The sequence below is a fragment of the Malus sylvestris genome, chromosome 11 (assembly GCF_916048215.2).
Source record: "Malus sylvestris chromosome 11, drMalSylv7.2, whole genome shotgun sequence".
Classification (NCBI taxonomy): domain Eukaryota; kingdom Viridiplantae; phylum Streptophyta; class Magnoliopsida; order Rosales; family Rosaceae; genus Malus; species Malus sylvestris.
Genome location: NC_062270.1, coordinates 8,395,126 through 8,410,450, shown reverse-complemented (window position 1 = coordinate 8,410,450; position 15,325 = coordinate 8,395,126). Strand labels below are relative to the sequence as shown.

General features: G+C 35.2%; 2 protein-coding genes, 1 long non-coding RNA gene and 1 pseudogene across 4 annotated transcripts in view; 2 read left to right on the top strand and 2 right to left on the bottom strand.

The window, feature by feature from the left end:
- Window positions 1-3,220, bottom strand: part of LOC126591198 (RHOMBOID-like protein 1) — a 64,858-nt pseudogene extending 61,638 nt beyond the window's left edge.
- LOC126591176 (putative receptor-like protein kinase At3g47110) overlaps window positions 1-15,325 on the bottom strand; it is a 117,849-nt gene that overhangs the window by 67,963 nt on the left and 34,561 nt on the right. The gene's annotated exons all lie outside the window — the stretch shown is intronic.
- The window catches only part of LOC126591204 (uncharacterized), a 51,005-nt gene continuing 42,713 nt past the window's right edge, over window positions 7,034-15,325 (top strand). Inside the window, exon 1 of the long non-coding RNA XR_007612290.1 lies at window positions 7,034-7,242. This is a non-coding gene — a long non-coding RNA (uncharacterized LOC126591204). The remainder of the gene's footprint in view (window positions 7,243-15,325) is intronic.
- LOC126591197 (uncharacterized) lies at window positions 7,823-9,485 on the top strand. The gene is made up of 4 exons (XM_050256795.1): window positions 7,823-8,105; window positions 8,409-8,450; window positions 8,788-9,031; window positions 9,122-9,485. The coding sequence occupies exons 2-4, from the start codon at window positions 8,426-8,428 to the stop codon at window positions 9,144-9,146; spliced, it is 294 nt and encodes a 97-aa protein (XP_050112752.1). The 5' UTR covers window positions 7,823-8,105; window positions 8,409-8,425; the 3' UTR covers window positions 9,147-9,485.

The window sequence follows — 15,325 nt, the reverse complement described above, 5'->3', positions numbered from 1 at the left end:
CTGAGTCCGGGAGGGGCTAGGATCTGACAATGAATATGTTCCATTTCTACCATTGCTTACGCACGTTAAGTTCAGCTGATTCCCTATCTGGCTCGACTGCAAGATTGGTGCATATATGCATATAAAGAACAATATGTCAATACAAAGTACAAAACCAATTTATAGTATGAACAAAGTACGTTGCAGAAGCAATTTCCTGACACAGAATTTCGCGAGTCAATTCTTAAATTACGTTTCTTTAAGGCATTAGACTAAACGGCATGCCAAACTAGAACGACTGAATGCAACCATGATCATATTAATAAGCAAGCACTTCTGTCTATCAAATATTAAGGAGGAAGTTAATATGCGCAGAAAAGTACAGCATATTATCAGGCAATAAATATTTTGTGACTTGCAATTCCATTTTGATGTAGAGACACAGCTCAAATAATGACACCAAGAACAATGGTTGTTTAGATTGACCCCTCGAAAATGAGTAACCAAGCCAAGAGTATACCTGTCAAAAACATGACTTTTGTCAGAAAATGCCTAAATATACGGATACTACGCAAATACGAGGAAAATGAACCTTTGTTTCCAATAACAAAACAACAAACTACTGCCAACACATGCAATCCAAAACAGCAAAGTAGAAGCCGCTATCAACAAAGTGATCAATTAGTATCGCACAGAGAATAGCGATAACACAATGCGTTCTCCAAACCATTCTGATGAGAAACAAGCTGATACAGAGCCTAATCGCAATGAAAATATTACAGGACACATGATATCTACATATCTACACAAAATCCAGTTCTCTGATTTGATCAAAAAAAAATGTGCACACGTCAACTGTGGCTACCAGATTCTCATGTAGGGAGTCGATTAGGTTCATGAAGTCAAACAGTTAAATCAAAGATCGAGGAGGAGTTTACCCAACAATCAATAGTATCAAAGAGAGGACCCACAATACATATTGACACGTCTTGTGTTTAGATTTAACTGGAGTAGTAACACGTCCAGGGGGAGCATTCTGTTGGGTAAGCCATTTAAACTGGGGGCGGATCAAAAACAAAAATCCAAGATATGATGATGAAAAGAAGAGTAAGCAATGCTGCTAACTGCGGATCGAAATCTGAAACTGTAAGATCAAAGGGTCATGCGCATACTATAAAGAGGTGCATCATTGAGTATAAGGAATTTTATTTACATTATTTACATACATTGTCCAATTTGATGTGAGCTCTGAAAGCATGCTTCCTAGTAAACCAAAAAGTGCATCAGAAGCACCAACAGAAATACCATATTGAATAAAAAGAGCTGAAAGCAAACTCCCACCAAAACCAGACATGAGATATAGGAAACCAATTCGAAAAAAAAAAATTAGAATTTCAAACCAATTAGTTAAAACAGTTCTTCAAAACAACTGTACATGATGTAGATCAGCATCAAACTATTATTTTTTCAATCTTTTCAAATAGACGGCATCTTGAAACATTGCAAAATGAGGCGCCATGTCTACATGTACAGGATATCCAAAACAATCTTTTTCTTCCCACAGATGTGATGGAAAACTGAAATAATCTCTCAACTTCTGTTTCAAGCAATTTTATTCTGTAAAATGGAATACTATGTCTAAAACTAAAGTTTGAACCCCATCTTTGGTGTATAAACTCTTTTCTTTGCCCACCGCTGAATAAAACGTCCTCTTGTTTCCATCAAACGAAACAACATACCGGTGTAAGTTATAATGCAACCAGCACTACATGACCACTACTCTAGGATTACAATTCAATAAACAAATGCATAGAAATCCTCTGTAGATTAATCGCAAGGTAGCTAAAGCCATCCGGAAAGTGTTTCTCTTCTAGATTTATGAAAGAAGTTTTGCACTTGGTAACTAATTTATTATTCTACAACTTATGTCGTGTGCTTTATCTTTTACTACATGAAGCTAAAAATCCAGATGCATACCAAATCCAAATTCTTGCTCAAGCCGAATTCCAATGAATAAAAGACTCAGCATATTGGCAAGCACATGGAAAACTCCAGCATGTAATCACATACATGAGATCAGCCGCCATCCCTGGTGTTGATGAACCACTCACTGCGCGTCTAGAGCACCCATCTTTTCTAACCTTCATGATGAAAACACATGAGAAACAAGTTAGATATGCAACTGAGACCTATTGACCCTTACGGGGCATGTCTATAGCTCTTATTTCCAAAGAGATGATAGCTCCCTCGCCCTTGTAGTGCTAGTTTTAGTAGTTATAGACTTTGGATTATGCATACTGAAATAAGCACATTAAACAGCTTAAAAGAATGACAAACAAGTCCCTTAAGAATGCATACCCGCTCTTACAAGAGATATTAAGACAAAACAATTTCATTTTTCCATGATCATTCTACCATTGGCCTCACAGACCAAGGAAAGTCGAACGAAAACGAAAATTTTGAAACCAAGTCGCTAAAGAACACTAATGTATAACTTTAACCCTATAACATACTACAGGGGACATTTTGTTTGACATAGCAATCTAATCAAACCAAGTAGTTACCTACTGCAGCTCTTCGAGCACCTTGCTTCTTTGTTCGAGCATTTCCTATCCGCCGACATCAAATAGACATCAAGCATTGCCTGAATGTCACTAAATACCTAAAACCCTCATTACCCCTCAAGCTCCTTTAAGTTTCTTAACTAATCGTAGATTCGCTTCTATATTCACTAGGTTTCCCAAGTCCAACATTGATTAAAAGCAGAATTACATCAAGCTTCATGCAGTTCAACTTTTTCTTTACACATATAATATAACCAAAATTCCAAATCCACCAAGTCACAAAATTTGCCAAAAAAATTGTAAAAACATAACTTTCACAATTACTCTTACCTAAAAAGGTCTCAACCTTGATTGATCCCACTCTAATTTCACATAACAAATAAAACCAGTCCAACTATCCAACCCTCCTCATCATAATTTCACCAAAAACACACATTTGAAAGCAACTTACATGAAATAGGACCGCCACTGCGTCAATTCCCCACAATCCACAACTAAAAATTTCCAAATTTCCATATGCGAGCACCCAACAAATCCCAAAACACAAACTTCAATCCAAAACTGCAAACCCCAACAAATTTAAACACATAAACTAATAAAAGAGTGAAGCTTTACGTGGTTGAAGACGGCCCAAGAAGTGGGTTTTCCTTGAAGGGTTGAAAGGAGATGCGACGAGATTTTCATCCACTTTCATCGTTGTCATTATCTATTAGTAATATTGCTCCCATTTTTGTTTTAGTGTGAACTTTGTAAGTTTTTTAGATATTTTTTGTTGTAAGTTTTTTCATTTTTTTTTTTTTGGATTTTTTACCAAGGGATTAATCCTGATCATTGAATTTTTCAAAATTTTAATATCAAATGCGTCACTAAGTGCCACGTGGCACAACATCATCTTTTTAAATTTCTATTATTGTTTGAATTTAATGGTCCGGATCAACAAACGGTTGCAAATCCAACAGCTATGAGGCGCCCAAATTGGAGCTATTTGGTTCACTTCGGTGCACGGGGTTAGGGCCAACCTTCTGCTACTTGACGTCAGGCCCATCGTTACTTATTGCCAACTGGCTACAAGGGTAGTTCAACGAGGTTCTTGGAGCCCACCAATTGCCTACCCAATTTGGCACCGATGGACCATCATTTTTTTGGTCAAGGGAAATTTAACCCCATTGCCTGGTGGATTGGCAAGAATTATGATGAGCATGGTAGAATTTTCAGCAATGGAGTATACACCTAAAATAGTCAGGAAGAAGCTGTATTGTGTCTTTTTTTTTTAACTTATAATTTATACAAAAGTTTTGTCCGGAATAATGTTATATTGTTAGACAATATTTAAATGCAACATTGTCAAAACAATTTTTGGAATGACGGACTAGTTAATTTTAAGGAGTTTTAACGAAACACTTTGATACTATTTACTTTTAACCAAAAATCATATTTTTACCTTTCCCTGGTACTATTCACGACACCTTTATTTGTCATTATTCACGACACCTTTATTTGTCATTTTTCATTAAAACTAAAAAAAATTTGGACTTTTCGTTAGTTTTCCTTTAATTTTAAGAACAATTTTAGAGCGACCCCTCATAAAGCTTTACTTTTAGTTGTACGTTTGTTGTGGGTGGGTGTTTTTTTGGGGGTGGGGTGGGGTTTCCCTTATTTTTGGGGCTACCTTATTTGGAGTCGAGATCCTTTTCGAATTTTTGTTTTCGAAGTTCAAGAACTCGGATATCCAGGTAGTTAAAGAGAGTGAGATCTGAACTCGTGCTTTGTGTGAGAACGGGAAATAAAATGAGCTATTTAGAATCGTTTGATTTAAAATGAGTGATCTAGATCTCTGTGTTTATTGGCTCCGGACACAGAGATCAAAAAATGTTTCCCCTATTTGGTGCAGTTCATTTAACGGGAAGCTTCATTGAATCACAATAATATGCAGGGGTACAAGATGATTGAAAGGAGCCCTCCTAAATTCGCCTTTTGCCGTAATTATATGAGGGTGGTGGTGGTGTTTAGAATTCAATTAAACCCCATACATTTTGGAGGTTTTCATTTAATCTTGCAAACATACATACTTAAGCAAAATATATCCCACTATAAGTATCTTTAGTTTTGATAAGACAATATTATAAACTATAACTTACGAGAGAAGAATTTAAACTTGAATATAAGAACACGACAGATACAATGCCTTACCAACCGACCTAATCTATATTTACAGAGTAAATATATGTATAGACGCAAACAAAATCATGAACATTATAATGCTCAAGTTGGCATGCATTATCTCATCAAAAACCTTATTATTTGGTTGGACGTAGGGACCATAATGTTCCCAAGGGAAAATTTTTAAAATGTCATATGAACTTGCACACCTTTTTCAATGTATCATATAAACTAAAATTTCAAGCAATTTGTCATACCAACTTGTCGAAATCATCAATTTGTTATCTCATCCTAACTCCGTTAAGTTTTCCATTCAAAATAAGTCATGTGCCTCGCACATAACTTGTGTTCAGGGTTATTTATGTCATTTTAAGATATTTTAACAAATTTTTATTTTTCTTTAGTAAAACCCTTAAAATTTGTGTTAGAGAGTATTCATGTGGATAGTTGTGTTTGAGTAGCGTATATATATTTGCAACTCCATTTCTAACACCAAACCTCAACCCGTTTCTCAAATTATAGAGCCTATATAAAATTCGATTTCGTGACATGCTAAACTAAACACACCCACTTTTGTATCTTAACATATTTTGAGCAACATTGTCTTCATCCATTGTCTTCAAAATAAAAAACACCAATACTGAGGGCTTAACGTTCACAACATTGTCTTCATCCAAAAAAGAAAAAAATGACATTAACAAAAAGTCTAAATTTCCAAATGATTTCTTCAGATTCCATGGTTTTTAGGTGGCTTCAGATTCTATGGTTTTTAGGTGGCTTTTTTGAATTGTGCACTGACTTGCCTCTTGCAATTTGTATCACTCTACCCCTTTTAGAAACCTACAAACAATAAAAGTAAAAATAAAAAACCAGAAAAATTAACAGATGGCATTAGATGCAGATTGTTCTTGTCCCTGATTTGGTGGAGTTTCACTTCCCATATTTCCTCCAGTGGCATGCTACAAAATGATCAATAAAAAGAATTACACATACACCCGTCTATAAATACAAGATTAAAATTTAAAATACCAAAGTTTTCAATGAGCACACCATTGCTTGTGTTTGTTGAGAATTAGTCCACATTAATGGGAGGATGGACCTTACATGGGCTTATAATAGGTTGGGCTGCTCCTTATATTGTCAATTGGTTTTATGGTGGAACCTCAACTTTCTTCATGGTATCAGAGCAGGTTGTTCCACGTGTGAAGTCCAACGGCCACACGTGCGCCACGTCACCCCGTTGTGTTGTCCATGTGTTAGGCTTGAAAATTCACCACACTTGAGGAGCGTATTAAGAATGAGTCTCACATTGATGGAATGATGGACCTTGCATGGGCTTATAACAAGTTGGGCTACTCCTCATATTGTCAATTGGTTTTATGGTGGAACTTCAACTTTCTTCAGTGTTTGCCCACTTTAAGTAGTTGGTGAGTTATGGTCGATTTAATTGGTTGCACAAGTTTGTACTCTCCCAACTTCACCATAGGCCTATGAGTAGGGATGGGCAACGGTTATGGCGGACGGGTAACCGCGGTTATTTATCCATAACCGTTTATGCTCATACCCGCATAACCGTTTACCTGTTAGATAATTGTCTAAACGGTTATACTCATACCCATAACCATTTATAAACGGTTAACCATACCCATAACCGCATACCCATTTAACCGTAATCATTTAATACCTGTTTACCCATTTACCCCTTTTAACCCGTTTATCTTTTTTTTTACTATTACTCATTTTTCACCCGTCTACACATAACAAAAGGTTATTCCTTTTCACCCGTCTACACGTAAGAAAGGTTATCCACATTTTTTCCCATGTGTATAATATTTTTCTATCTACTAACCCATGTATAACAAATTAATAGAATTTATTTTTATTGAAAAAATTAGGCAGTCACTCACACGATGGTCGACCAGAGCAAAAAAAAAAAATGATGTTTTGAGCCCTCAGACCACTACTAAAATTTCATAAACAGTAATCACTAAAAGCTCACCATTTACGAACACCATCGGATCATCACCAGAAATAATAAAAAATACTAACAATAATGAAGCAGCAGCAGCAGCCAAATGGCAATCAACGTGGCCATAACCATCCATTTATGAAATAAATGGGTAAACGGTTACCTGTTTATAACTGCGGTTAATATCTATAATCACTCATTTAAATTTCACGGATAAACGATTATACTCATAACCGTAACCGTGAAGTTTAAATGAACGGGATATTTTGCCCATCCCTACCTATGAGATGATCTTCCCCAATTTATAACAACCATATGTGACTAAAAATGCCGATAAGTGAAACCATTAAGCTACTTTAACCTGTGAAGCTTGTCGTTGCCTCTTCCCGCGTGTTGTACGATTATGACCTTTCTTGCCACACATTCCACAAGTGACCTTGCTGAAGCATTTAGGCAATTTGTTTAAGGTTGATGGTGGTTGTGGCTCAGCTTGCTCTCTTGCCCTCACCTTCTTTGGCCTACCAGCTTGCTTATAATACTTTGGAGGTGCAACGGGTTGGTGATTTGTAGGTGGCCAAAATTCTTGACCATGCATGGCATGGATATAAGGAGTACTGTAGGCTCTCAAGTATGCTGCTTTCTTGTAACAAGAATGAACACACTTGTATGGATCGTCCTCCTTTCTATAGATTGCAGCAATTCCATGGGCACAAGGAATTCCAGTGAGATCCCACCTTCTACATGTACATGTGTGTTTTGCTAAATCAACCACATATTGTGGAGAAATTTTTCATTGTGATGAGTACAAAAGTGGTACATTACGTGTTTTAATAGAAGTAGTGAACATTTTTATTTTTTAAGTTACTAACTTTTTAGTACACATATCTCACCATTTGTATAGTGACACATTGTGTACCATCCAATGTATCAATCGCATTGAAAAATCTCTCCTGGATGTGAACCTTTAATGTGGCATCCATTCAATCCCACCACTGACCTACAACCTTCCAAAAAACCTTTCAACCTTCCAAAAAACCTTTTTTTCAAAGGAAAATTAATAAAACGAGTTTTAAAACTTTGAATTTTAATAAAAAATTATTTATTAACTTTATTTAATGGTTATGACAAATCCAAAATCAAACCAGTCCAATAAAACTGAACCAAGCAGTGAGTTTCCGCTTTTACCCCGACTGCAATACCTTTCCCTGTTTGCTTAGTCTGTTATCCTTTTCTCTTTTGCTATTTTCTCATTTTGTAAGCCCGGTATGATCGTGAACGACGGCGAGGGCGCTACCCTCGTGACCACAAGGAAGTGAAGGACGAGGAAGAGTTCGAGAAGCCTGAGACGATCTCGACCAGTCTTCCACCGATAAACAGGAGTTGCAGATGGTTCTGACCATCATTAGAGATGGCTTGAAGAGCGACTGCAAAAGGTACTAGAAGATGGACAAAAACTGGGGTTTGTGCATTGCTGATTTTGATTCGATGAGTTTTGCTTTTATGTTCAAGTCTTATCTGGATTTTGCTTCATAGAATCAAATTAACCGAGATTTGTATGAAGGACTGTGTTCTTGTTTGAGGTTAATAGGAGGCCGGCCGAGATGCTGCTGATGGCTGATTTCCTTAAATTAGAAGCTTTTTATTGTCAATTAGAAGCCTTTATTCTGTTTTTGTTGATTATTTTTTTCATTTTTTTTACTTTTTCTTGTATTTTTTCTGTCTGCTGAGTGATTCAGTTGGACTTAGGAACATCATGAAGGACAAAGAGCAGAACCCAGGTGCCATCTCTCTCCTTCTGTTTCTCTTTCTCTCTCTTATTTCCTTAAATTTTGTTTCATTTTTTACTTTAATTTTATTATTTATTTTCCACTGGGTACGGCTTTTTATAGTTTAAGTATGCAATTGCAAACTTAATGAACAATTTGAATATTCTATTAGTTATGTAAATTATTGTTTTCTTTTTGTTAATTTACTGAAAATTTGCTTAGGGAAATTTAGTTCCTGGTGGAATTGATTGAATGAATTGATGGCCTATGAAAGAAATCACAATTTCTGCAAAATTAACTGCAGTCTAATTTATGTGAAAATAATAATAGTGGTTGTTAACTTGAGCAGCAGGGCTTGCTCAACTCATAATTGTGGGTCAGCAAGATGATCGGGTAGAGCCCGCTCAGGAAAGTTCTACACTGTTAGTGTTTGTGAATTCCGAACCAATGAGGGAGGAACAAGTGCAAAATGTTGTGAAATTCCTTTCACACCCGAAAGTTAGGGGCTCTCTCTTGTTGTTTACAGACGGTATTTTTTCGAGAAGAAGGGTCTCACAAAAGAAGAGATTGACGAAGCGTTTCGGCGTGTGCCTGTAAGTAAATTGATTATTGGTGTTCAAGCCGATTGCTAATTTAATTCTCAATGTTTTCCGTGTTTGACATTGTTTGTTTGCAAATTGTAGGACCCAACTGGTATTCGAGATTTGAATTGAGTTTTTGTGTGCATCATGTGGAGTTTCATGTTCAGGTGCACACTTGTGTATATCATTGAGTCATTTAGGCAATTCATTAGGTTTAAGAGAAAATCAATTTCATGGAGTCGAAATGTGAAAACCCATTTTATACATTTTTGTAGAACATGTTTTGGTCTGACCTTGATTCGGGTAGCAGGTTGACTAAAGAGTCATCAACCATTCATGTGGGTATGAAATTTTGATTAGGTTGAAGATCTTGTACACCATCTCATATTAATAGGGAACATAATATCGGTAGAAATTGAAAGTTAATCAGTTTTTTTTTTAATGTCAAGTTCTTTGTCTTTGTTCATATTTCATCTTGAATATGCAAAATCTCTTATATCTTCCTTTTTCCTATATAGCATGTGTATTGATGCATTGATGAGCTTGTTCTTATATCGTTGGGTGTTTGAAAGGTTTACTAAACCATTGTGCATCCTACTTGAAAATTACGTGACAATCCGTCCCTACATTTACAATTTTACTAATTTTAAAAACGTGGTTTGACGAAAATGCCCTAGATGCAAAGTTTTTTCATTATCGTTGGCCTTTGGTTAGAGAGACATAGGATCCATTCTCTCAGCGTATCCTTGTAGTTCTCGATAGAACAAACGCGTAGGCGCAAACGGATCTCAGTTTGGAGCTAAAACGAAGATCTTATGAAACTACGAATCTTGAGGGATATTTTAAATATTGTATATTTTATCTGTGTTTGTGGGACCCATCCATGTTGGTCCCCTCTCCCATTTGGCCGCGTGTCTTACTTTTCCCTCAGCTCTCTATCACTCTCACTCCTCTCCCGTCTCTCCCTCCCAAGTACTCTCCCTTTCACTCTCGGACCTCCCTCTTCCCGAGCCCTCTCACACCCACCCAGCGTACACCCACCCACGTTGGCAATGTAACGCTGATAACAAGTAACCAGAAGATAAATAATTTTTCTAACTTATCACCGTGACCATAAAGGCAAATAGATTTGTGATCAAAATTCCTCCTGATCCAAGACCGAAGTCTAAAGGGATTGAATGCTTTGAACTAATAAGAATGAACGTATTTGTTAAGGTAGGATAAGGATCAAACTTTTTAAATTGTCCATTATATCAACCATTCATCCACAAGCTTACCATTTGAGCTCCAAAATAATTTCACTTATCATGTCAAACATGGGATATCAATTACCTTTTAAATGCTTAGACAAACACCATCCCCCAATCCAAACCACAACAAAAGGGAAAAAGAAAGGTCTCAGAAAACTATGATCAGGCACCTAAATGTAGGTGAGGCAATGCGAGTCGCCCAGGAAAAGGCTGGTGCATCCTGCTCAGCTAAGCAATTTGCCAACAATCCTAAAAATGTAAAAACATTTGACGATTTTGTTTGCTTGTTTGTTCAGAATCAAGATTAGAATTCATAACAACAATGCAATGCTATTCCCAAATACAACTTCCTGTAATGAAATTTGAAAACCACAAGCCCCAACCCACTCATTCCATCCAGAACACATCAAACATAGTATTATAGTTTAATCGAGTTAAAAACTCATTCGGGATAGATCAACATTCACAAAGTTAGAATCCCACGTCAACAATGAAAAGAGGTCAAACCCATATGGAAATTGGATGATTGCGACAAAACTATTTAAGATGTATATGTACTGGAAAAGTAATTAAAAGAAATTTTAAGAGATGATTAGATAATAAAAACTCATCCCTCGTATTAAAAAGGAGGTTCCAAATGAAGCACCTAACAAATTGAAAAGCAAAAGCATGAAGAAACAGCTCTGACCGTCTGTTCAAGCTCTTGACCTCCTCGTTTGTCATTTGCCCTCCAAGCCTAGCAGCTCCAGCTTCCGGTTGCCGGAGTCTTCACCTTCATCTTTAATTCGATTGGAGAAATTCAATAACAAAATAAAGAAACCATGAATTGAAATCAGGAACGAAATCAGAAATATGCAAATCTTTTAAACAAGAAGCCGAAACAAGAAGAGAGCGTACTATTTGACAGGAAAAACTGAGCTCCAGAGGCTCGATACTGAGCTGCTTGCCCGGGCTTATCAGATTCGATGATTCAATTGATTTGTGAACCGGTGGAATTCGAATTGAAAATGAAAGAGAGATTGGCTGGAGAGAGAGAGAGAGATTGCAAAGGAAGTGAAATTGAATTGGAAATAAAAGCAATAGCAGAGAAAAGATGGAGGATCGATAAAGGGGGAGAGAGACATTAAACGGGGAAGGGCATGCCATGAGGGGCAAAATTGAAAATTTATTGTTTGTGCCATTTTGATTACACCGGTTGAATGTTGATTTTTGTTCTAATCATTAAATAAAGTTATTATATGATTTTTGGTTAACATTCAAAGTTTTCAAGTTTTTTTTTCTTTAGTTTTCCTTTTTTTAAATTTTAACAATTACTAGTGAAATCAAGTTTTCTTAATTTTTAAACTTCATGGAGGCTCAAGACTCAACAACATTGATTGAAAAATGTAACATGAAGATTTAAGTCTCCATTAAACACGTTGTCAGTGGGTCTCTTCTCTGTAAACATCTCTAGCAAGAGAATTTCAAAATTATAGACATATCCAGATATAAACGCCTCACTTCCCATACCATACTCTGCCATTCAAACATCATAAAATATTGTTAGCAAACTGAGAACAAAATAGTTGAATTATGCAAAATTTAAAAATAAATAAATAAATAAAAAGGATATTGCGGAGAGGATGTGAATATTTACCTAAAACCACATAACCAATGTCCTGTTATTCCAACGGAACTTGTTTGATTTGTTGAAGCTTTTATACTGGTCAGTTATGAGAGAAACCTTGCTAATCAAAGTCATAAACATGTCTAGTCAACATGTTGTCCAAAAGAACAGTACTTGGCTTCAGATCACAATGAACTATCGATGTTTCACAATGATTATGAAGATAATCGACTAATCAAGAGCACAAGCAACATCGATGGCAATGCTGAGCCTTTGCAAAAGATTTAAACTCACCTAGAAATTCACCAATTGGTATAACTCTGATTATCAAAGTAAAATATTAGTACAGTACAAATATATACATATATATATGGGAGGATACGTGACATTACTCTTTTTACATGACTTTTAACACATTTTTGTAGATCCCACTCCGTAGTGCATTTTAATGATCCGAATCGTTTATATTTTAGATATTCCCTCAAAGATCATGTTTACCAAAAAAACATCCAAATCTGAAACTCATACGACCGTTGGATAAAGGGTTTCTTTGTATAACTGTTCTCTTCACTACAAATGAATGTTTTAATAGTTTTGGATTTGTTTAATTTTTTGTAAGATGATCTATGAATGATGTTCTAAAAGATAGACGAGTCAGATCGTTAAAATACATTACAGAGTATGCCACATAAAAAACGTATGTCAAATGTAAAAAATAGTATCACGAATCCACCCCTTATATTAGCTAAAGCAAAAAATGATGGTTTTTCCTATAGACGCGATATTAGGGAGAGGTGAAGGGTGTAATGCATGCTTATTGATTGCTCTTGGACATCAATCACACCAGAACAGGTTTTAGAGTAGTTGTAGTTGTTATAATTAGTTGTGATTTGTTTATAGTAGTGTTGAGTCTGCACTATTTATTATCGTTTAAATGTCAATGTATAAATGTTTACCAAAAAAAAAATAATCTCAATGTATAAATGCTGCACAGATTCAATTCTTTACAAAATGAAAGTGAACATAAGATTTGAAGTTTACAGTAAATATACTTAACTAATTAAAGATTTTATAATCAAAATAGTTTTTGAGATTGATATAACTCTTCATTTGGTTCTGAGATTGAACTTTGAGTTTGTCCATCATCAATCATTTTGGTAATTTCGTGAAAACCTCCTTAAATAAGGATAAAATAAAAAAAAATACTCTCAATTTTGTCAAATCATTCTAACCCATTATTTATTAAATTGAAAATATTTTTATCATTTTTGTCCTTATTTAACAGATATTTTTTTACAGAATGGTCAAAATGATTGATGATTGATAAACTCATGACTACTTCTATCGATCTCAAATCTTATAAATCAAAATAAAAAGTTATGTCAATCTCAGAAACTATTATAAAACACCTACTTGATACCAAATTATCATTTTAGAACTTAGCTTTGAAGCATATAAAATTATAGTCTTAATGAAACAAATTAGAAATAACATGTTGCTTAATTTCTAGCAAAAGCCAAATCTTTTCTTGTGAATTTTGTGATCGAGATTTTACCTTTTTAATTGATACATTCTCACTTGTCTACTACCAAAATTGTTGAGACAAACTTCCTTAATCATTAGGATGTTTGAAATAAAATTCATTTTTTGTAAAATAATGTAGAAGAATATAAAAATGTTCCTTGAACCCCCACGTCATGGGTCACGTCCACGAATTTAGCGCCCCATGTGCTTCCCACCTCACTCTTGATTCTATTTTGGACAAGACCTTACACGTGGACCAATAACTCTTTCCCACGTAGGTGGTGGGAGTCAGAGGTTTGATGTGTGCGGGACCAGCCTGACATTCGATTATGATCTCTGATTAGAGCGTGAGACGCACTCGCAACCATGTGAGCTTTCATCATTGTTTGCTTGATTTATAGGGAAAAGGATTATTTTCTTAGAGATCTTAGGTATCCCGTAATCTCATTCATTCATCTTACATCGTACAGTCATAAATTATTGTACAGTCATAAATTATTTTAAAATTTAAAATTTAAAATTAATTATAAATAATACCTAACGAAAACTGACTGCACGATATATGATGAACGAATGAAATCACAGGATCCCTAGAAAAATGATCTCCGATTTATAGCTCACCAAGTTAACAATATAGCCATGTCTACCGTGCATGTGAACGTCAATCTGGAATTTTGCATTTGTTTCGAGGATTTTTAGTGGGAATTTAAAGGTCTTTACTTACTTAAGTAATTCAATACAGAGTATACGAAATAATTCAATGAAAATTGGGTTTCAAATGAGATAGAATAAGGATTGGAAATCAGAAAGTATCAAAGAGTGAACCCTTTAGTTATCTTTGATCATCTTGCAAAAGAAATGATAACTGGATGGAGATTTCAACCATAGTTTACAAGTTGGATGGATGAAGTAGAAAAGTGTATCGGGTGTGTTGTGTGACATTCGTATGCTACTAAAGCTCAAGGAAAAATTTTATAAGACTGCAATAAGGTCAACAATGCTTTACGACACGGAATGTTGGGCTGTCAAGCATTAACACGTGAAGAAAATGAGTGCAACGAAGATGAAAATGCTTTGTTGGATATGTGTGCACATGAAAAAATGATAAGGTTAAGAACAAGGATATTCTAGATAAAGTATGAGTGTCCGCAATTGAAGATAAGATGAGAGAAAATCGATTAAGGTGGTTGGACATGTGAAATGAAGACCTATAGCTACATATGTTCCGATTAGAAAATACCATTATGAGACAGAGGTTCAAGGCAAAATGGGTAGAGAAAAATCTATGAAGACTTGAAAATAGACTTTTAAAAATACATAAAGTACTTGGAGTTGAGGAAAGATTTTGCACAAAACCCATGCACAATGACATTCTAAGATTTATACAACCGATCCCATTTAGTGAAAGAAAGTTTGTTGTTGTTTGACTCGAGGGTTTTTAGTGGGTTTAGAAATTTGGACTTCTAGTTAATTAATCTCTTCTCATCTTGTTTAACTTGTTTGTTTGGTGGGAAGAAAATTGAAAAGATGATTTTAGTGTATCTTTGGGAAGCATAAATTAGTTTGAAATGGTTTTTTCTTTATGGATATTCAACACAAAACTAAAGGTTTGGACTACCGTACGATTATTAATCTATACATATAAATGTGCGTATCTCTGAAACTGTATACTTATAAATAATATTTTAAAGAAACATGACTCAACAGTTACACATATTTCACATTACTCAATTAGTGTTTCCATATAAACAGGAGGCGCTTACTCAAAGCAACATGGAGATGCTGATCAAACACATCAGATATCTGATCTCCACCAAGTTGTCTGAAAAAAAAAAAAAAAACAGTGAAATGCTATTATGCCAAATTCATATGAACATTTCCAAGTAAATTCACACATAATTAATTTTAAAATAACCAAAGAACATA